At 39.4% G+C, this 24391-nt stretch overlaps 2 protein-coding genes across 5 annotated transcripts in view; one reads left to right on the top strand and one right to left on the bottom strand.

Moving 5' to 3' along the window:
- LOC107462886 (naringenin 8-dimethylallyltransferase 1, chloroplastic) overlaps positions 1–24040 on the bottom strand; it is a 33426-nt gene extending 9386 nt beyond the window's left edge. Inside the window, exons 1-7 of one of the 4 annotated variants that reach the window (XM_052252706.1) lie at positions 23591–24040; positions 22579–22782; positions 22359–22505; positions 22161–22240; positions 18296–18485; positions 1242–1289; positions 667–934 (exon numbers count right to left, since the gene is read on the bottom strand). In XM_052252706.1, the coding sequence (XP_052108666.1) occupies positions 667–934; positions 1242–1289; positions 18296–18351 (372 nt within the window). In that variant the 5' untranslated portion in view covers positions 18352–18485; positions 22161–22240; positions 22359–22505; positions 22579–22782; positions 23591–24040. Of the gene's footprint in view, positions 1–666; positions 935–1241; positions 1290–7743; positions 8479–18295; positions 18486–22160; positions 22241–22358; positions 22506–22578; positions 22783–23590 lie in introns of those variants that run through there. The other 3 variants (XM_052252707.1, XM_052252708.1, XM_021130221.2) reach the window with 3 other exon arrangements.
- On the top strand, positions 11820–13645 carry LOC127741112 (uncharacterized). The gene is made up of 2 exons (XM_052252709.1): positions 11820–12211; positions 12306–13645. Exon 2 carries the CDS (start codon positions 12510–12512, stop codon positions 12987–12989), a length of 480 nt encoding a protein of 159 aa, XP_052108669.1. The 5' UTR covers positions 11820–12211; positions 12306–12509; the 3' UTR covers positions 12990–13645.
- Positions 24041–24391: the final 351 nt, after the last annotated feature.

Genomic DNA, 24391 nt, shown 5'->3' with positions numbered 1-24391 from the left:
TATTGTTTAAAAAAATTTTAAAAAATAAAATTCTGATATAAATATTTCAGTTTAAATAATAATTATTTTACTTTAAAGAAAAATAAAATAATTATTCATTATTTTTAACATTAAAAATAGTTAGACTTTGAATTTAATAAACTCTACAAAACTTTTTAACAATAATTTTTATGTGTGTTTTTATTTAAAAATGAAAAATAAATATTTTATATATTTTCGTATATTATCAAAATAGGCATTGGTACATATGCTAGTAAGTTATAAATTGTGGTTATTCTCAAAATTTATACAATGAAATATTTTATGAAAAACCAAAATTTAAAAGAAAACACTGTTTCATCTCACAATTTATAATTTAAAAGTAATGGCCTAATAAACAAATATAAAAAAATAAAATGGGTGTTAAAAAAAATTTAGGAACAAATTTGAGAATTTTACTCTATATATATTTGTAAACCATTTCCCCATTCAATACAAGAGTAACGTAGTTTCAGAATAATAATGTGTTTGATTATAAGCTAATACAGAAGACATTTGTATAGAAAAGTTTCATCACGTGTAATTTTGTCAATCAGATGAAACTTATTCTTAAAAAGAAAAAATCAACATATTTTCGGCCAAATATATAGTTGATGCTTAAGGAAGGGAATTGAGAATGAAACTTACGAAGCTAAAGAATGCGTATAATCTGGAAAACTGGCGAAAAGTATCCATGCCATCTTTGATAAACTCCAAAATAGGTTGTGATTTTTTTGGTTCATCATGTGAATTTTTTGAGGTTGCATTCACCAAGTATTTTTTCTCAAATTTATCATCACTCATCATAGATCCTCCTTTAAGGTTGGTGCAATGATTCTTCCAATAATTATGCTGCATCTTGATACAATATTCTTTTGATAGTTTCCCATTGTTGTTCCATAAGGCTCTTCTTGTACTAGAATTTAAACAATAATGAAATTAATTACCTTCATATTGAGAGAAAAAATTTTAATTTATTATTCATTATTTACCATGTTTTTTAAAAATTCACATCTAGTTTATCCTCATTTAAAATTGTTAGTTGAAAATTGTTAAATAATAATTTAGTCAAATCAAATTATTCAACGATTTTCAACCAATAATTTAATATGAAGATAATTATAGGTGAATTTTTTTTTCCTGTTCATGTACTTGGAGAAGTGGTTATTAAAACAGCAACAATAAAATTTGAAAAAGAGAAATCTGAATATGTAAACATATACTTGCGTAGTGGTTGTTTGTGAATTTCTCGCTCTTTCAGAAACTTCCACCTACATATATTAATAAAAAATTTTGATTAACGTACAAATTTTAAGATTTATTAGGGTTCATAATTCATGGAATGATTTATTTATTTATCCGTGACGAGGAGGCCACAGTGAGATAAAGGTGGAGCCGTGGAGCCATGGAGGTAATTGCGCGAAAATAGCGGCAGGTGAATGAGGGGTGGTAATAGTGGAATAGTGGATGTTGTGTTCAATTAAGATATTATTTATAGAATTTAAGACTTAATTGTTCTTAAAATATTAGTAAAAATATATATTTTAAAATTTAATTTTAAGTTTTTTATGATTTTACATTTTTTATTTACGTGAATTTGATTTTATTTGGTGGGACCAATAATTTATTGGTTGAATCAATAAACTAATAATAAATTAATAATTTATCAGTTTGATTCTGATAACTATGATTTTAATACGAATACGAAGAGAGGATTTTGAAGGTCAAGTGGAGTAGTTGGATGAGATTTTTTGAATATTATAATTATTATTTGTATTAAAGATAAATTTGTTAAGATTTTTTAAAACACAAAAAACAATAAAAATGATTTTAGTTTTTGATAAAAAATTCAAAGAACAAAACAGTAATATGTAACTTATGTGATTTTTTTTAAGAATTAACTATATTTATTAAATAATTTTCTACATTTAAATAATTTTATATTTAAGTGATTTGAGTTACGTATTTTTTTTCGTTTTCTTCTCTTCTTCCCTCCTAAATATTATTCTAGGAATTTGGGCATATAATGAGGAGGTGATGATGATAATGACACTTGTTCAACTATTTTAATCGATTAGTAATTGTTTAGCAATTGTTTGATATGGTTGGATAATATTATTTATCAATTATTAGTGACCCACGGTTTAATTAAGTTTATATTTCTGTTTGCTAGTCTATTGTAAGTATTGTCATGTGACTTTGAATACTCATATTCTATTACTTATCATAAAAATAAGTTCAACCGGTTCACATGATGTCCAACTTTTTTATTATTCAATAAGTACCTTGCTGCTATAAGAAACTAAAATTCTATTCACAAGAGATAAAATATATGTATTCAACCCAATAAGATTCCAAAATGTCAAATATTTCACGTCAGACGTGTTATTGTTAACAACTATCCTATTTTTTTTATTAAAAATAAAGAGATTCGAATTCACAATCTGTTAGATAAAAAAAATATGTAAATTAAAAAAGTAAAAATCTAATTATCCTTAAATCAAGGTGATAAAACTTACACATGATAAAAATTACACATTCGATAAAAATCTAAAGATGATAGGATTTACGCATGATAAAAATGTGATGTTTTTAATTATATTTAGGGCAAAAAACGTATTTAAACCATGGGAGTGAAAAATTTATCGAAATTAGCCAAACTGAATTCCTAGACACCATTCAACCAGAACCAAATTTTTATATAATTCGAATCTAATCGACTCGAATTATACTCTCATGTAGTTCGAAATAAGTTAATTCGAAGTACATGGAAGGAATAGCATCAAATAATTCGAAACAATATGTTACGAATTATAAAAGAGTAATTCGAATTAAGTTAATTCGAATTACTATGATAGAGTGAAATAGCACATAATTCGAAAGATATTGATTCGAATTATTGAGCAATTGTAATTCGAATCCAATTGATTCGAATTATATATATATATATATATATAGTGCGAATTTAGTTGATTCGAATTACAATGAGCCGGAGCTGTATATATATGCTGTGAACTCATGTTGCTCTCAACAAAGAGGTGAGATGGCTAGTGAGGATAGTTTAGTGCTGGTACATCACAGAGGGTCGATTAAGAAAAAAACTCGGTCCGGCGTGAAGTTCACTGATAAGGATCCCCTATGTATTATCGTGAGGCCAACAACCACCTACGATGCTTTTGTTTGCTCTGTGCTGGAGAAGCATGGTCTCGAAGGAGTTAAAAGGGTAAAGAAGTTTTTCTATCGCATTCCAACAACGGTGCTCCATGACACCGTGAAGTATGATTCTTTCACGATCGGTAGTGATGAGGACTTGCAGGTTATGTTTATTTGTCGTAGGCAGTTTCCCGAGGTAAGGACACCAGAGTTGTTGGCAAAGTTGGTTGATGTGGTATCTAGCTCGGGTGGTTCGAACCGGAATGCCAATACTATAGCCGCGGTTGCCGGCTCGAGCTCGAGACCTGCGGTTGCTTCATCCTCCGTTCCTGTGTATGAGCCACCGATGCAGCCTGTTGCCTCCCCTTCGTTTGCCGTTGATTTGAGTGGCAATGTTGGAGACGAGGTTCGATATGGGAAACATGTTCCCACCGAAGTGCATTGTCCTACACCCGCTGGTGTTGTTGAGGATTTGTTTGATGATCCAGATGACGATGACGTCGAGCCGGATATGATCGCTGATGAGAGCGGCGATGATCTTGGGACTACTGATTCGAGAAGGGCTACAGATGGATCTAGTTCTGGCACACAGCAGTACCCACCCCATTTTTCATCGTTGGACCTGGATGCCATGCGGCATGACGAAAATACTGTGCAGGCCTCTGGATTTGGCGCTAGAGATACGAAAGGGTCTGCTGGTATAACCGAGTTCCAGGTTGGCCAACAATTTCAGGATAAAGATGAGGCGCTGTTGAGTGTGAAGACGTACAGCATCTGCCGAGGGGTCCAGCACAAGGTCGTTGAGTCTGATTACCGCAGGTATGTGGGAAAGTGTTCTGAGTTTGGGAATGGGTGCGCATGGTTGATTCGGTTGAGTCTCCGACAGCGGAAGGGGATCTGGGAAGTGAAGCGGTACAACGGACCGCATACATGTCTCGCCACCTCCATCTCCAGCGACCATAGGAGTCTGGACTGCCATGTGATAGCGACATTCATTATGCCGATGGTTAGGGCTAATGCCGCCGTCAACATCAAGGTGCTTCAAAATGCGACGGCCGCACACTTTGGGTTCAGGCCAACGTACAGGAGGGTATGGATGGCGAAGCAGAAGGTCGTTGCCGTCATATATGGGGACTGGGATGAGTCGTATAACGAGCTCCCTAGGTGGGTTTTAGGAGTTCAGCTGACGATGCCTGGCACTGTAGCCGTCCTCAGGACTTGCCCTGTTCGAGTTGGGGGATAGCATGACGAGTCTCAGGCTTATTTTCATAGGCTGTTCTGGACTTTCCCCCTTGTATCGAGGGATTCCGTCATTGCAAGCCGTTGGTGAGTATTGACGGCACCCATCTATAAGGCAAGTATGGGGGAACGTTGCTAGTCGCGATTGCACAGGACGGAAACTCCAACATACTCCCCGTGGCATTTGCACTAGTTGAGGGTGAGAATGCTGAGTCATGGACTTTCTTTCTTTCCCACCTACGTGAGCACGTGACACCACAGCGGGGTCTGTTAGTTATTTCAGATAGGCATAACGGCATCAAGGTAGCCCTCGAGGCTCCCGATGGGGGATGGCTACCTCCGGCTGCATATCGGGCGTTCTGCATTCGACACGTTGCAGCGAATTTCGCCCTGACCTTCAAGGGAAAAGATGCCCGGAGGCTTCTTGTTAACGCAGCATATGCGAAGACCGAAGTGGAGTTCGACTACTGGTTTGACATTCTGCGCTCTGAGAATTCGGCAATGTGTGACTGGGCGAACCGAATTGAGTATTCGTTGTGGACACAATACTGTGATGAGGGTCGGAGATTCGGACACATGACGACCAATATTTCGAAGTGTGTTAATTCAATCCTGAAAGGGGTAAGAAACCTCCCTGTTTGCTCGCTGGTGAAGGCCACATACGGAAGGCTGGCTGAGCTATTTGTCCGTAAGGGTAGGGAGGCCGAGGTTCAGATGGGTACTGGACAACAATTCAGTCAAGACCTAGTAAAGTATATCGAGGCCAACCTGAAGACAGCCAGGTGCTTCATGGTGACTGTTTATGACAGGGATAACTCGGAGTACACCGTGGCTGAGACGACTCTGACAGGTTCATTCTCACTTGGTACGTACAGGGTCTCATTAGGGTCCAAGACTTGTGATTGTGGATACTTCCAAGCACTTCATTTCCCGTGTCCTCACGCACTAGCCTGCTGTGCTTATTCACGTCTTACATGGCAGCCTTACGTCCACCAGGTATATCGCCTTAGTTCCGTTTTCGGTGTCTATCAGATGAGATTTACACCTCCCATTCCGGAGGGTTTCTGGCCACCATATGCCGGGCCTATCGTTATACCGGATCCGAACATGAGGCGTGCGAGGGAGGGTCGTCCAAGGTCCACACGCGTTCGCACCAACATGGATAATGCAGATCCGAACCGGCCAAAGAGATGTGGCCTCTGCAGGCAGTCAGGACACACCCGTCGTAGTTGTCCACAAGCGGCAGGACCCAGCGGGAATGCTTGGAATTAATAGGAGATTTGGTTTGTCTGTTTTTATTTCTTACTATATCAAAAGATGTATTTTATTTCAGTTAGCAACCATTGTTCTACGTGGAACTAAGTTGTATTCTATAAGTGTTGAAACTTGTAATTCGTACCACATATGTATGTTGAATGTCTTTTTAATTTTGGAATTTAGTGACTAAAACAAACTACACTATCTGATGGGATGACTGATAATATGTAACATAACATCTAAGTACATAACATACCATAACATGTACATAACATCAAAGTACGTAACATCAAAGTACATAACATAACACTGATAACCAACAAAGAAGGTAGATAATATAAACATAATAACACGACATACACCACTATCCATAAATCATCTAAATAGGTGCGACCCCGTGCCACATTGGCGTGGCACCCGTGTCCTGTAACCCCTACGTATAAGTGGCTCCTCATCCCCAATCGAGTCGTCGCTGTCATCCGAAACTGCATCTGTCGGGGTCATGGGCGGAACATGCACGGGTCTGGACGAGGACGGACCGGCAACTGAATGTGACCCCAGAGTCTGGGCCGATGCTGGCGTCCCCACCCATGGCAAAAGTATGCGCAGGAGGCACCGTGGCAGGCTCGTTCAGATCTACATCTAGCGGTGCCTGTGCCGGCAACTGAATGTGACCCCAGAGTCTGGGCCGATGCTGGCGTCCCCACCCATGGCAAAAGTATGCGCAGGAGGCACCGTGGCAGGCTCGTTCAGATCTACATCTAGCGGTGCCTGTGTCCCTGTCGTGTGAACCCGTCCTGGTGCAGCCTCATCCTCCTGCATGATGGTCCGGATATCATCTAGGAAATGCGGTTCACCGAACTCGGCCACCATCCCATCACTAGCAAGGAAGTCTGGAAACATCGAGCCCGGACTCACCCATGGAGTACTCTCCTAAAGGGTCTGATCGTCACCGGGAACACCTACGAAATAATCTCCAAGAGGTCCGCCCCCAAGCCCAGCGTCAGTGTGACTCGTGGGATCTCCCATACCAGATCCATGCCACTCACCATCATGCCCGCCCTGATGGACCCTATCAACCCCCGCAATATCACCTCCTCCAGCTGCACCCCCCCAGGCTGATGGGCACCCTCTCCACCAGCAGCCACCCTCCTCCTGCCTCCACGACCACGCCGCCTCCCCCCACCCCTAACTGCGTCCTCGACGTCATCCATAGCATGATCCACCCAATTCCAGTCACGCTGGCTACGACGTGTCCCGACTCGTGCTCTTCTCTCAATACGACGTCTGTCAGGAACATCCTCAACTCGGTCCATATCTGGAACTCGGCCTGCACCCCTCTGCGTCGCCTCATCCGGAATAGGAATACCTCTAGGATCCCCCAATAACATCTCTGGCGACAGGAACCTCTTTCCGTGCTGATACCACCATGTCAAGAAATCATGCGACGGACCGGGGTCGGCCACGATGTCGAACTGTAAAATATGCTCTGCACGCTCCTGCCAGTGAAGATGCCACTCAGGTAAATGTGCCGGGAACCAACGGTCACCTCCTCTCCCGTCCTTCGACATCAAGAAGTCGATGTTCAGGGCGGGACGCGGTGTGGGCTGAACGCCGCCTAACTGCGGTAAAACTCTATCAACCTGATGCCACTCGACCACCGCAAAATAAATCAGGGACGTCCTACACCGCCATAACATCGTATGCCGAGGCTCCAACACCTCCAGATGGACAACCTAGATGACGTCGAGTGCGCTATAGGGCATCCATATGAACTGAAAAAAACAAAATAAAAACATTTTTGCACTTCTGCTAGACAATATAAACTGAAACAACGACTGCAGATACATATGGGCTCAGCGTACTTACATCCCGAGGCTGTAACAAGTCGATCTTCATGCGAGCCATCTGTACCCGAGGTCCCTTGTTGCTAATCCCAGGATTGTAACCAGACCATTTGTGTAAGAAAATTAAAAAATTCTATTGTGTTCATGACTCACTCTACAAGGCATGAAATTGCTTGCATAATCGAAAATAAATACAACAAAAATACATAATATAAAACAACAACGGTACCTCGAGGCAAGGGGCCAGCTAATCTCATCATACCCAGTAGGCCTAAAAGTAGGAAACCTCCAGAAGATCCAAGACTGCAGTAACTGTAAAGGGCCAGCTAGCTTCACGACATGTCTGTTGGCGACTCGGCACATGCACCGGTACAACCATGCTAGTGCTGCCGACCCCCAACTGTAGCGACCCATCTCCTCAAGCCGAGCAACATAAGGTAGCCATCTGATGTGTATACGATTGCCGGACTTGTCGGCAAACAGCTGCGTGCCCAATAACATCATAATATAGGCACGGGCAAAGCGCCTAATTGTCTCCTCATCAGCCCTGTCTGGACACTCTCCAAATGTCTCTTGGAACCAGGTGCAGTTGACTGCGAATTTCTGCACCTGGTTCTCGGGAGGTACAACACCGAGCAACTCACGGAACCACTGCCAAGCTGGCCTCCCACCCTCAATGTAAAGGTGGAAGTCTGTCAGGCAACCACTGACCATCCACTGGCAACCCCAGATGGTATGCGACGTCCTGAAGCGTGATGGTGCACTCTCCGAACGGCATGTGGAAGGTGTGCGTCTCAGGCCGCCACCTCTCGACGAATGCGCTGACTAGGGGCTCGTCTAGTCGGAGCCATCTGTCGTTCAGTCTTGCAAGATGGTACAATCCGGCCATCTGCAAGTACGGAACGTACCTCTCATCAAGACGCATCCCCTGCTGCCGCCTAACGCTGGATATGCAACGACGAGGCTGGCCAGTACATAAACCGCATAATTAGAACAGATGCGCAAACCAGTAACATATACAATATATTTCATAAGGAACCAGAAAATAAATCGTTCAACATAACATATATGAAACAAGCGACCAACATTTTATTCTCAAAAAACGCTTACAAAAAACCATTTCACTAAAATCACTATCCAAAACCATTCGCTAAAACCACTATCCAAAACCATTCACGAAGCCACTATCCAAAACCATTCACTAAAACCACTTGCCTAAACCGCTAACACTAAAATAAACCGCTATAAAAAACCATTAACAAGGTCCACTAGCCTACACCACCATCCTAAACCACCACCCTTAACCGCTAACCATCACTAAAATCACTATCCAAAACCATTCACAAAAACCGCTTACAAAAAACCATTTCAAAAACCACTTGCTTAAACCGCTAACACTAAAATAAACCGCTATAAAAAACCATTAACAAAAACCACTAGCATACACCACTATCCTAAACCACTATTCTAAACCACTAATAGTAACATAAACCATTATCAAAAAGCATTAACAAATACCATTATCATAAACCGCTTTCATCAACCACTAACAAAAAACACAATCAACAGCGCAACATCTTAAACCACTAACCTTGTCGTTGACCGGCGATATGAGCAACTCCATCCAAATGATAAAGCCTCCCTGGATCGTCCCCCATCGACTGAAAATGCCGCTCTGGTCTTACTCGACCCGAATGTTGGTCGTTTTCTTTGGAATTTGGTGAGGTTGGAGAATGACAAAGTGATTCGAATGAACTAGGTTCGAACTCCTTATATAGCCGAAACCATTGTAATTCGAATCAACTTGATTCGAATTACTTAGTAGAACGAAATTCACCTAATTCGAATCAACTTGATTTGAACCTCTCTCTTGTGCACTTCTCCATCTAATTCGAATTAATATCACTCAAACTAGCCTTTTATAATTCGAATTTAGTCGTTTCGAATTACTAGGGAGCATTGCAAGTTTAATTCGTTTTGTATTGATTCGAATTAGCTTGTAGTTGTTTTTGAGAATAGTTCGGATTGATTCAATTCGAATTACATGTAAATTTAATTCGAATCTTATTGATTCGAATTATATATAAATTGGTCCTGGTGGATTCAGGTATGAAAGTTTGATTTGGCTAATTTGGGTTATATTGAGCTCTCCTTGGCTCATTTGAGTTTTTTACCCTTATATTTACGGGTATGGGTAACTTGACCACCTGATCAAAATTGATCTGACTAAATTATATTGGTTTTATATTCAATAGATCGGACACAATAATCAGGTCAAACTTAATTAAATCTTACCTTAATTAGTTATGGTGTTGATTTTGAGGTTTAAGATTTATATTAATTTGATCTGCATCCAATTATTCAATTAGATTTATATTAATGTTTTAAAAAATATAATAATATATACAACTTTATTCTTTTCTCATCCAAATTATACTATTTATTTATTTATTTAAGTATAACTTTTATGGTGTATTAAATTTTTTTTACTATTACATATTATTTATATACATTTTTTATAGGGTAAAAAACCCAAATGAGCCAAGGAGAGCTCAATATAACCCAAATCAGCCAAATCAAACTTCCATACCTGAATCCACCAGGACCAATTTATATATAATTCGAATCAATAAGATTTGAATTAAATTTACATGTAATTCGAATTGAATCAATCCGAACTACTCTAAAAAACAACTACAAGTTAATTCGAATCAATACAAAACGAATTAAACTTGCAATCCTCCCTAGTAATTCGAAACGAATAAATTCGAATTATGAAAGGCTAGTTCGAGTGATATTAATTCGAATTAGATGGAGAAGTGCACAAGAGAGAGGTTCGAATCAAGTTGATTCGAATTAGGTGAATTTCGTTCTACTAAGTAATTCGAATCAAGTTGATTCGAATTACAAGGGTTTCGGTTATATAAGGAGTTCGAACCTAGTTCATTCGAATCACTTTGTCATTCTCCAACCCCACAAATCCCAGAGAAAACGACCAACATTCGGGCCGAGTAAGACCAGAGCGGCATTTTCAGTCGATGGGGGACGATCCGGGGAGGCTTTATCGTTTGGATGGAGTTGCTCATATCGCCGGTGTGATCAACGACGAGGTTAGTGGTTTAAGATGTTGCGCTGTTGATTGTGTTTTTTGTTAGTGGTTGATGAAAGCGGTTTATGATAATGGTATTTGTTAATGGTTTTTTATAATGGTTTACGTTACTGTTAGTGGTTTAGCATAGTGGTTTAGGATAGTGGTCTATGCTAGTGGTTTTTGTTAATGGTTTTTTATAGCGGTTTATTTTAGTGTTAGCGGTTTAAGCAAGTGATTTTTGTTAGTGGTTTTTGAAATGAGTTTTTGTAAGCGGTTTTTGTGAATGGTTTTGGATAGTGGTTTTAGTGATGGTTAGCGGTTAAGGGTGGTGGTTTAGGATGGTAGTGTAGGCTAGTGGACCTTGTTAATGGTTTTTTATAGCGATTTATTTTAGTGTTAGCGGTTTAGGCAAGTGATTTTAGTGAATGGTTTTGGATAGTGGTTTCGTGAATGGTTTTGGATAGTGGTTTTAGCAAATGGTTTTGGATAGTGATTTTAGTGAATGGTTTTTTGTAAGCGTTTTTTGAGAATAAATGTTGGTCGCTTGTTTCATATATGTTATGTTGAACGATTTATTTTCTGGTTCCTTATGAAATATATTGTATATGTTACTGGTTTGTGCATCTGTTCTAATTATGCGGTTTATGTACTGGCCAGCCTCGTCGTTGCATATCCAGCGTTAGGCGGCAGCAGGAGATGTGTCTTGATGAGAGGTACGTTCCTTACTTGCAGATGGCCGGATTGTACCATCTTGCAAGACTGAACGACAGATGGCTCCGACTAGACGAGCCCCTAGTCAGTGCATTCGTCGAGAGGTGGCGGCCTGAGACGCACGCCTTCCACATGCCGTTCGGAGAGTGCACCATCACGCTTCAGGACGTCGCATACCATCTGGGGTTGCCAGTGGACGGAGATTACGTCAGTGGTTGCCTGACAGACTTCCACCTTTACATTGAGGGTGGGAGGCCAGCTTGGCAGTGGTTCCGTGAGTTGCTCGGTGTTGTACCTCCCGAGAACCAGGTGCAGAAATTCGCAGTCAACTGCACCTGGTTCCAAGAGACATTTGGAGAGTGTCCAGACAGGGCTGATGAGGAGATAGTTAGGCGCTTTGCCCGTGCCTATATCATGATGTTATGGGCACGCAGCTGTTTGCCGACAAGTCCGGCAATCGTATACACATCAGATGGATACCCTATGTTGCTCGGCTTGAGGAGATGGGTCGCTACAGTTGGGGGTCGGCAGCACTAGCATGGTTGTACCGGTGCATGTGCCGAGTCGCCAACAGACATGTCGTGAAGCTAGCTGGCCCTTTACAGTTACTGTAGTCTTGGATCTTCTGGAGGTTTCCTACTTTTAGGCCTACTGGGTATGATGAGATTAGCTGGCCCCTTGCCTCGAGGTACCGTTGTTGTTTTATATTATGTATTTTTGTTGTATTTATTTTCGATTATGCAAGCAATTTCATGCCTTGTAGAGTGAGTCATGAACACAATAGAATTTTTTAATTTTCTTACACAAATGGTCTGGTTACAATCCTGGGATTAGCAACAAGGGACCTCGGGTACAGATGGCTCGCCTGAAGATCGACTTGTTACAGCCTCGGGATGTAAGTACGCTGAGCCCATATGTATCTGCAGTCGTTGTTTCAGTTTATATTGTCTAGCAGAAGTGCAAAAATGTTTTTATTTTGTTTTTTTCAGTTCATATGGATGCCCTATAGCGCACTCGACGTCATCCAGGTTGTCCATCCAGAGGTGTTGGAGCCTCGGCATACGATGTTATGGCGGTGTAGGACGTCTCTGATTTATTTTGCGGTGGTCGAGTGGCATCAGGTTGATAGATTTTTACCGTAGTTAGGCGGCGTTCAGCCCACATCGCGTCCCGCCCTGAACATCGACTTCTTGATGTCGAAGGACGGGAGAGGAGGTGACCGTTGGTTCCCGGCACATTTACCTGAGTGGCATCTTCACTGGCAGGAGCGTGCGGAGCACATTTTACAGTTCGACATCGTGGCCGACCCCGGTCCGTCGCATGATTTCTTGACATGGTGGTATCAGCACGGAAAGAGGTTCCTGTCGCCAGAGATGTTATTGGGGGATCCTAGAGGTATTCCTATTCCGAATGAGGCGACGCAGAGGGGTGCAGGCCGAGTTCCAGATATGGATCGAGTTGAGGATCTTCCTGACAGACGTCGTATTGAGAGAAGAGCACGAGTCGGGACACGTCGTAGCCAGCGTGAGTGGAATTGGGTGGATCATGCTATGGATGACGTCGAGGACGCAGTTAGGGGTGGGGGGAAGCGGCGTGGTCGTGGAGGCAGGAGGAGGGTGGCTGCTGGTGGAGAGGGTGCCCATCAGCCTGGGGGGTGCAGCTGGAGGAGGTGATGTTGCGGGGGTTGATAGGGCCCATCAGGGCGGGCATGATGGTGAGTGGCATGGATCTGGTATGGGAGATCCCACGAGTCACAATGACGCTGGGCTTGGGGGCGGACCTCTTGGAGATTATTTCGTAGGTATTCCCGGTGACGATCAGACCCTTTAGGAGGGTACTCCATGCGTGAGTCCGGGCTCAATGTTTCCAGACTTCCTTGCTAGTGATGGGATTGTGGCCGAGTTCGGTGGACCGCATTTCCTAGATGATATCCGGACCATCATGCAGGAGGATGAGGCTGCACCAGGACGGGTTCACACGACAAGGACACAGACACCGCTAGATGTAGATCTGAACGAGCCTACCACGGTGCCTCCTGCGCATACTTTTGCCATGGGTGGGACGCCAGCATTGGCCTAGACTCTGGGGTCACATTCAGTTGCCGGCCCGTCATCATCCAGACCCGTGCATGTTCTGCCCATGACCCCGACAGACGCAGTTCCGGATGACAGCGACGACTCGATTGAGGATGAGGAGCCACTTATACGTAGGGGTTACAGGACACAGGTGCCACGCCGATGTGGCACGGGGTCGCACCTATTTAGATGATTTATGGATAGTGGTGTATGTCGTGTTATTATGTTTCTATTATGTACCTTCTTTGTTGGTTATCAGTGTTATGTTATGTACTTTGATGTTATGTACTTTGATGTTAAGTTATATTATGTACTTTGATGTTATGTAGATGTTATGTTATGTACTTTGATGTTATGTTACATATTATCAGTCATCCCATCAGATAGTGTAGTTTGTTTTAGTCACTAAATTCCAAAATTAGAAAGACATTCAACATACATATGTGGTACGAATTACAAGTTTCAACACTTATAGAATACAACTTAGTTCCACGTAGAACAATGGTTGCTAACTGAAATAAAATACATCTGCTGATATAGTAAGAAATAAAAACAGACAAACCAAATCTCCTATTAATTCCCAGCATTCCCGCTGGGTCCTGCCGCTTGTGGACAACTACGACGGGTGTGTCCTGGCTGCCTGCAGAGGCCACATCTCTTTGGCCGGTTCGGATCTGCATTATCCATGTTGGTGCGAACGCGTGTGGACCTTGGACGACCCTCCCTCGCACAACTCATGTTCGGATCCGCTATAACGATAGGCCCGGCATATGGTGGCCAGAAACCCTCCGGAATGGGAGGTGTAAATCCCATCTGATAAACACCGAAAACGGAACTAAGGCGATAGACCTGGTGGACGTAAGGCTGCCATGTAAGACGTGAATAAGCACAGCAAGCTAGTGCGTGAGGACACGGGAAATGAAGTGCTTGAAAGTATCCACAATCACAAGTCTTGGACCCTAATGAGACCCTGTAAGTACCAAGTGAGAATGAACCTGTCGGAGTCGTCTCAGCCACGGTGTACTCCGAGTTATCCCTGTCATAAACAGTCACCGTGAAGCACCTGGCTGTCTTCAGGTTGGCCTCGATACACTTTACTAGGTCTTGACTGAATTGTTGTCCAGTACCCATCTGAGCCTCGGCCTCCCTACCCTTTCGGACAAATAGCTCAGCCAGCCTTCCGTATGTGGCCTTCACCAGCGAGCAAACAGGGAGGTTTCTTACCCCTTTCAGGATTGAATTGACACACTCCGAAATATTGGTCGTCATGTGTCCGAATCTCCGACCCTCATCACAGTACTGTGTCCACAACGAATACTCAATTCGGTTCGCCCAGTCACACATTGCCGAATTTTCAGAGCGCAGAATGTCAAACCAGTAGTCGAACTCCACTTCAGTCTTCGCATATGCTGCGTTAACAAGAAGCCTCCGGGCATCTTTTCCCTTGAAGGTCAGGGCGAAATTCGCTACAACGTGTCGAATGCAGAACGCCCGGTATGCAGCCGGAGGTAGCCATCCCCCATCGGGAGCCTCGAGGGCTGCTTTGATGCCGTTATGCCTATCTAAAATAACTTACAGACCCGGCTGAGGTGTCACGTGCTCACGGAAATGGGAAAGAAAGAAAGACCATGACTCAGCATTCTCACCCTCAACTAGTGCAAATGTCACGGGGAGTATGTTGGAGTTTCCGTCCTGTGCAATCGCAACTAGCAACGTTCCCCCATACTTGCCATATAGATGGGTGCCGTCAATACTCACCAACGGCTTGCAATGACAGAATCCCTCGATACAAGAGGGGAAAGTCCAGAACAGCCTATGAAAATAAGCCTGAGACTCGTCATGCTGTCCCCCAACTCGAACATGGCAAGTCCTGAGGACGGCTACAGTGCCAGGCATCGTCAGCTAAACTCCTAAAACCCACCTAGGGAGCTCGTTGTACGACTCATCCCAGTCCCCATATATGACGGCAACGACCTTCTGCTTCGCCATTCATACCCTCCTGTACGTTGGCCTGAACTCAAAGTGTGCGGCCGTGGCATTTTGAAGCACCTTGATGTTGACGGCGGCATCAGCCCTAACCATCGGCATAATGAATGTCGCTATCACATGGTAGTCCAGACTCCTATGGTCGCTGGAGATGGAGGTGACGAGACAGGTATGTGGTCCGTTGTACCGCTTCACTTCCCATATCCCCTTCCGCTGTCGGAGACTCAACTGAATCAACCATGCGCACCCATTCCCAAACTCAGAACACTTTCCCACATACCTGCGGTAGTCAGACTCAACGACCTTGTACTGGACCCCTCGACGGATGCTGTACGTCTTCACACTCAACAGCGCCTCATCTTTATCCTGAAATTGTTGGCCAACCTGGAACTCGGTCATACCGGCAGACCCTTCCGTATCTCTAGTGCCAAATCCAAAGGCCTGCACAGTATTTTCGTCCTGCCGCATGGCATCCAGGTCCAACGATGAAAAATGGGGTGGGTACTGCTGTGTGCCAGAACTAGATCCACCTGTAGCCCTTCTCGGATCAATAGTCCCAAGATCATCGCCGCTCTCATCAGCGATCATATCCGGCTCGACGTCATCGTCATCTGGATCATCAAACAAATCCTCAACAACACCAGCGGGTGTAGGACAATGCACTTCGGTGGGAACATGTTCCCCATATCGAACCTCGTCTCCAACATTGCCGCTCAGATCAACGGCAAACGAAGGGGAGGCAACAGGCTGCATCGGTGGCTCATACACAGGAACGGAGGATGAAGCAACCGCAGGTCTCGAGCTCGAGCCGGCAACCGCGGCTATAGTATTGGCATTCCGGTTCGAACCACCCGAACTAGATACCACATCAACCAACTTTGCCAACAATTCTGGTGTCCTTACCTCGGGAAACTGCCTACGACAAATAAACATAACCTGCAAGTCCTCATCACTACCGATCGTGAAAGAATCATACTTCACGGTGTCATGGAGCACCGTTGTTGGAATGCGATAGAAAAACTTCTTTACCCTTTTAACTCCTTCGAGACCATGCTTCTCCAGCACAGAGCTAACAAAAGCATCGTAGGTGGTTGTTGGCCTCACGATAATACATAGGGGATCCTTATCAGTGAACTTCACGCCGGACCGAGTTTTTCTCTTAATCGACCCTCTGTGATGTACCAGCACTAGGAAACTATCCTCACTAGCCATCTCACCTCTTTGTTGAGAGCAACATGAGTTCACAACATATATATACAGCTCCGGCTCATTGTAATTCGAATCAACTAAATTCGCACTATATATATATAATTCGAATCAATTGGATTCGAATTACAATTGCTCAATAATTCGAGTCAATATCTTTCGAATTATGTGCTATTTCACTCTATCATAGTAATTCGAATTAACTTAATTCGAATTACTCTTTTATAATTCGTAACATATTGTTTCGAATTACTTGATGCTATTCCTTCGATGTAATTCGAATTAACTTATTTCGAACTACATAAGAGTATAATTCGAGTCAATTAGGTTCGAATTATATAAAAATGTGGTTCTGGTTGAATGGTGTCTAGAAATTCAGTTTGGCTGATTTCGGTAAATCAATTTTTTTTTATTTTCAGTCAGATATTCCAATTACCCGAATCGATCAACCCCCTATTTCATTGATTTGGATTAGTTAGAATTTACACAAAAAATTTCATATTCGAACTAACTCCACCTATGATACTCTTAACTTTATCATTATTTTATAATTTTTTTCCGATAATAGAATTTATTTTCTTTATTTTAACAAAGAAATAAGGAAATCAACAAATAACTAAATTTGATCTCTTTTTTTGTGAATCGAAATTGAAAATAAGGTTGTTGCCTAGATTGAAAAACTGTTCATGACCAGCTAAAATAAGGAGAAAAGCATTAATAAGAATAATTTTGTATATAATGGCTTCAATAATTTATCTAAATTAAATTATTTTAATTATTTCTTAATTTACGTAAGTAATCATAACTGATGAATTATATATTTATTTTCCTTCACTTTTCTCTTGGTGATTCTATTCTTTTGGAAATTAAAGCATAATTGCTTTCTCCGTGTTCCTCTACTTTTGCAAAAACTTGTCCTGCTATTATTTATATAATTATGATTAATTTAAATTCTTTAAAAAATAGTTTTATAATATGATATTAGAGCTTTTTTAACCTAAATCTAAAATTCGGTTATCAACTCTTGATGACTAAAAAAAATGAGCATAAGATAAAATAAAAGAAAAAAAATATCTATGCAAAGTTTGTGAAAAATAAGGACATTATTTGAAGAAAAAATATTATATGTATATTAAAATTAGCTATTAAAATCAATTACTAATATATTTTTGTATAAATATATTTGTAGTTTAATTTATTTTCAATATGTATTTATATTATATTTTAATATGTATTTTTCACTGATAACTTATTTTGATAATTGATTTTACTGTACATGTTACATGGTTATAATAATAATAATAATGGGATAAAATATATTTTTCATCTCTAAAATTTGCCAAAAATATTAAAAATACTTTTAAGTTTTATTTTGTTTTAATTTTGTCTAAGAAATTTTCGATTTGTATCAAATATACTATTGATAGCTATTTTTTTTAAGTTTAAGATTATTCAACAATAATACATGATAAATATATCAACTTTGCTTATGTTAAATATTGTTATTGTAAAAATATTATTGAATTAGTCATAAATCTTTTAAAAAATTAAATGTTAGAGATAAATTTGATGCAAATCGAAAAATTTTTATAATTAAATTAAACTAAAATAAAATTTATATTTGTGAAATTTTTAATAAATTTTGAAGTCAGAAGATATTTTTACTGTAATAATAATAATAATAATAATAATAATAATAATAAAAGGTGTACCGGTGGTGGTGGAAGGAGCGAGATTTGAGAAATGAGGCAGAGAGTCCGAAAGGCATTTGAAAGCAGCAAATTTGGGCGATGGGAAGTTGAAAGTTGGAAGCTGTGTTGAGTCTGTGAGCATTATTATTAGGAAAGTAAGACTGAAACTAAAGGAGAGCTCTTTGTGGAAAGACTAGATAATCCATCTCTTCTAAAGTTTACTTTTTCAACATCTAGATTTAGTCAATAACTTGTTTCAGCAATTTTTTATTTAAATTAATAAAATATAATATTTACAAAAACGTTTAATTTATCAAATATTTACCAATATATGTTATGTGACACATTCCGAGAATTGTGCTCTACATCAAGGGAAGAAATCCAAGATTCTAAAACTCGAATTGCTCTTACTAATAGTTTATCGGTTTATTATTGTAGTTTAACTTTATAGTTCAATTTGAATAATTATTTTATAATAAAATAATAGATAAACTATTAAAAATACATCTGAATAATTGTTACTAATAAAAATATATTTATTATCAGCAAAAATACTCTCAAATAATTTAAAAATATAACAAAAATACTTAATATTAAATATGTATTCTCAAAAATATTTTAGAGATTGAATTTTAATGTGATTTTTTATAAATATGATTAAAAAAATGAGATATTTTTATTTTTAAAATTTAGTAATTTTTTGTTAAGTATATAATTTTTTTTGTCAACAGCCAATAATATTTTTAAAAAATAAAATAAAAATAAATATCAAAATTTTATGCTATTTTTTGCGTGTATATTTTAAATAGTTATCTAAACATTCTTATAAAATTTTAGATCAAATATATAAACAATTTATCAAATACAAAAGTCGTTTGTCACTTAAAAAAATGAGGCACCTGCGCCTGACAAAAATAGTGGTTTTATCTTGCTAACTTAGTGTTGCGGTGTAAATGTGGGGATGGTGGTTTTGTCCGCCCACATTCCCTCTAAAGTGTTTGCGACATACTAATATTTAGGTAGTATTAATTTCTTTTTTTAAATTTACTCCTAATAATGATATAATTTTTAACATTTCAAAATATCTCTTGACATTGTATTAATTAAAATTTGTGCTAGAAAGTAGTTACTTCTGTCTTCTTACCTACATAAGATTTCATGCATTTTATTTTTCTTAATTTGTGAAATAAATGGTTAAATTAATCTTTAAATTTTTTTTAAATTAGTTTTCGAACAAATCTTTTAATTAAATTCGTTTTTTAAAGATTTAAATTAGTCATGTTAGTTCTTCTATCACTTTCATTATTAATAGCGTTAGAATTTGTTGATGTGGTATATTAAGTAACATCACAACACATACTTAATAGTTTTAATTAAGGGATAAGTATTGTTTTGGTCCCTAATGTTCAAGGTCAGAATCAAAACCATCCCAACATAATTTTTTATTTAGAATCGTCCTTAACGTTTTATTTCGGCTTGGAGCCGCCGTCGCCGTTGTCGTTGCCATCGCAAGCCAGGGAGAGAGCTTCTACTTTTGCACCACTGTTGCTCGTCGCCTCGCCGCTGCACCTCGCCGCTTCTGCTTCTTGCTTCGGCCTATGTTTCTGCTTCGTCTTCTACTTCATCTTCTGCTTCTTACTTCTGTCTTTGCTTTCTGCTTCTACTTGATGAGCTTCTGCTTCTTCTGGGTCTGCTTCTACTTCTACTTCTAATCTGATTTTGATTTGTTATTTTCTGATTTTATTGTTATTATGTGTTGATTTGGTTGTTGAATTTTATGTTGTTATTTCTAAATTTGAATAATGTTTTAGTTGTTGGTGTTGTTGAATCTGATTATTAGTATTTGTTGAATCTGAATTTGAATAATGGATTTGTTCATCATAATCCCTAATTCCCTAATTTTTATTGTTGGTCTGTTCTTGTTCTTATTTTTGGATTTCTGTTGCTTTTTTTGTTTTTGGATTTCTTGTTTCTCCCTAATACCAAATGATACGAAATAAGAAATAAATAAAAAGACACGAAATAAGATATAAATAAAAAGACAAAGATTGAAATTGAATAAAAAAATAAATTGAAATTGAAATAAAAAAACAAAAGGAATAAATTGAAATTGAATAAAAAATAATCATTTCATTTAATTTGATGAGTTTTGTTTACATTTGTTATTTCATCCATCTCATGATCATTTGCGAATTGATTATAATAATAACAGGTTAGCATTTTCTCTATTTTTTTATTTAATTCACAGTACTACAACTTGTAATTCCTGCATTTTTCATATGTTTAAGTGCAAGTTTTTACTTGTCTCTCAAAAGAGTTTATATAAAGAGTTTATATTTCTTGTATCAATGACGTTTCTGGACTGACCTTTGACAAGGAGGCAGATAAATTTGACATCTAAGTACGTCTTATTTTAAATGAAATACTCGTATTTGAAATTATTCCATGTTTTTGTCTTGTTTTAAATGAAATATTCGTATTTGAAATTATTCCATGTTTTTAGGGAAAACGTTTAGCTTCTATGACTTTGGATGGCTGTCTAACCTGTTAAATAAATTCAGCGAATCGATTATTATAGAGATGATCAACATTGTGAATGGTTAAACAGCCATCCAAAGTCACAAAAGCTAAACGTTTTCCCTAAAAACATGGAATAATTTCAAATACGAGTATTTCATTTAAAACACTTAGATGTCAAATTTATCTGCCTCCTTATCAAAGGTCAGTCCAAAAATGCCATTAATACCAAAGAAATATAAACTCTTTTAAGAGACGAATAAAAACTTGCACTTAAACATATGACAAATGCAGGAATTACAAGTTGTAGTGCTGTAAATTGAATTTGAATTAAAAAAATAGAGAAAATGCTAACCTGTTAGCATCATAATCAATTCGCAAATGATCATGAAATGGGCTTAAATAACAAATGCAAACAAAACTCATCAAATTAAATGACAGATCTAGGGCCCACCAAAAAAATGACAAATCTAGAAAAATTAAATTATAATTTTCAACTCACCTTGAAGAACAAGGTCGCGTAAATGCTCAGACATCGGGCATACAATATCTATGGGAAAAATTTGTAACCTATAAACTAAGACACAACATAGTACTGCAATAACATTAATATACTTAATCTAATTAAAAAACTCGCCTCAGAGAACGATTTGTGCAGAGGACCTAGTATATTCCTTAAAAATCATAGGCACATACCAAAGAAAAAGAAGAAAGAAATAAATAAATTACTTCAAAAGAAAATGTAAGGATTTACAATAGATTGAAAAGAAAATGAAGAAAATCAACATCAGTTTACCCCCTAAATTTTCAATGGAGTCATTTTTTCAAAAAATGAGAAAGAAAGAAGAAAGTGAGACAGTCTCTAGGTAGCAGTAACTAAATTGCAGCAATGAAATGAGGAAAATTGCTATCGAAGAGGGCAATTTTGAAGAGAGAAAGGGAAGGGGGATTGAATAATTGATGTCTCCACCCATTCCTCAATTGCTTCCCAATTGACGCAATTAATTAAAGTGTTATAGACTTATACCCACTAAAGCATTCATATTTTGAAACCAGTCTATTAAACCGGCTTTGGGAGGTCAACAGGCTCTTGCCTCCTAAGAATAATCGAAACAGAACGCCACCATCAGCCACATGGAAGCCGAGAGAAAGACGCATACACTTATGCTAACTTGCTAAGACGGGAGCCTAGTCAATCAAAACAGGGTAACAAATTTTTATTTATCAATGACGCCATGAATGAAACCATGAACCTCCCATCATCCTCTACCCTCCCAAATCCTCAACTTTACTTGGCAAAGCATGAACCATAACATATAAACAAATTCTTATGTCAAAATGCTTTGTCAGTTAAAAGAAGAATTATTACCTCCTCTGATTGCTGCATTGGCGACCAGCATGATTAGACTGCACAGCTTTCTGATTTAGTTGCCAGCTACAGTAACCGATCTGTTGCAAACAACACAAAATTAGTTGTATAGTTACCCCAACATTCAGCTAATGGAAAAGGTGTCCATCTGGAAAGAGAGGAATGACACCATATTCTACCCAAGGTTTCAAATCATACCTTCGAAATCAAAGAGCAATATCTCTGCTTTTGTAATCACTCAAGATCGATCAGGCAGCCATGAGATTGGAAGGCCCCCACGCCAACAATGACCAGGCCGCCGCGTCCTCCACGGTCTTCCATGCTCAAATACTATGCAGACGCAGCCTGGATGCCTTAGAAGCGATAATAAGGAGACAATAACGGGAGCTTCATCAGAGAGCAGGTTTAAAGGTTTTACCTGTCCGTTTTAACAAGATGGCCGCCGCTCTGGTAGCAAGCAACTGCCTGAGTGAGTCAATCATCAGATTCGGATTGCCTGGATCTCGTGGAATCTCGCAAGAAAGAGATCGGTTTTGGTTGTGGTTTTGGAAGCCGCCATGGTGTTCGAGGAATCTGGAACTAAGAAGAGGAGTTTCTTTCCTTGCATATCCGAAACTTGTTACTGCACCAGAAAGCCAGATCTTGGATGAGCCCAAGGTTGCAAGAACCGAACCGGTTAATAAACTGATGGAGTGACTGGTTTAACGGTTCAAAGATTCAACCGGAATTCAACCGGAATTTAACTGGTTTAGTAATTTCTAATATTTTTATACAAAATGCAACATAAAAATATATCAGTTATTATCATTTTAAACTCATGAAGAATAACATAAATAAAAAATAAATAAAAAGAAACTATTCTAAGCTTTAGTAATTTTCTTCGACTTCAAAGACTCAATCTCCATTTAGTGAAGAATTCTTTTTTATTGGCTTCAGCACAGTTATATTTCAGAATCAATTCAATTTTCATGTTTAAACATTATTATTTGTGCACAATAAAAACTTTAATGCAATCATAGCATTTCAAAGACATCAGGTATATTATACCAATCCAAAATTCCATCTCTAGTAATGTCTATAGTAACAAATAAAAATCATAAACAATGACTACCATCTCCAACCTCTCTTTGGATCCACACCTTACAATTCTAGAACAGGCTTGCTATCAAGAAAATCATCAAATTCATCGTCCAGTTCTTCGTTCTTTCCATCATCATTAACCCTATCATTTAAGTCCTCATCATTGTCACTTAAGTTAACAAAATCTCAAGCAGCAAGCCTATGTGAAGCTTAATTAGTTTGAAGTAGTAGAAAAAATGAAAGGCTAAATTATTTTTCAAGAGAAAGATGTCAAAATAAACTTTTCGTCAGAGTCATTGTGCCAATAGAGAAATGCTTTGAAGAATTGTAACAATGAATTGCTACCTTACCCACTTAACCTCTTCTAGCTGCCCATCACCACCAGTTAGCTGAACACCCAACAACTCAAGAAATTGACAAACCGTCAGCCACTCTTGCTAATTAATTCTTTTCTTATGAAGAGTGAGGAGCAGAGAAGCAGAGACCACCTAGCAAGACTGGTGAGAAGGCAGAAAAGCAGAAATGACAAACGGCGAGGAGCGGAACAACGACGACCCACGGCGAGGAGCTGAGTAGCGACGACTGACAGCAAGGAGAGAAGAGGCAGCGAGGGCGCACGCAGTGAAGAGAGACAACGAAGGGAAGGGAACGACGACGGAAAAGGGGCTGCGGGGGCTGCGAGGTTGCGGAGCTGCGGTGGCTGCGGGGCTGCCGGCTGAGGGCTAGGGTTCTCCGATCTTTCAATTTCAAAGTTCAAAGTTTAAGATGGGAGAGGAAAGGGAGGAGAAAGGGAGGACTGGGCGACGTTGGGGAGTTTTAAGCTTTTGGCCATTTAGGTTTTTTTCTTTTAATAAAGGTCAAAACGCGCGTCGTTTTGGAGGGTGCACCAAACCGTGAAAAAATTGATCGGTTTTATCGGTTTATCGATTAACTATCGGTTTAACCGGTTTTTTGACCAAATTTTTTGCCAGATGGTTTTTGAGGTTAACCAAACTGTTTTAATGACCGATTTTAGGTTAATTCGGTTGAATCGACCAGTTCGATTCGATTTTTAAAACTATGGATGAGACTCTCTTATTTAGGTAGCGTTTGTTTTGAGGTACCGAAATAGAGATTGGGAGAATGAGACTCAATATCATGTTTGTTGGTTC

This window comes from Arachis duranensis, chromosome 8 (assembly GCF_000817695.3).
Source record: "Arachis duranensis cultivar V14167 chromosome 8, aradu.V14167.gnm2.J7QH, whole genome shotgun sequence".
NCBI classification, from domain to species: Eukaryota; Viridiplantae; Streptophyta; class Magnoliopsida; order Fabales; family Fabaceae; genus Arachis; species Arachis duranensis.
The sequence above is the reverse complement of the archived record's forward strand: the minus strand, read 5'-3'. Positions and strand labels throughout refer to the sequence as shown.

Excerpts from the sequence above, each read along its gene's own strand:
- LOC127741112 (XM_052252709.1), top strand. The coding sequence starts at position 12,510 with ATGTCGAAGGACGGGAGAGGAGGTGACCGTTGGTTCCCGGCACATTTA.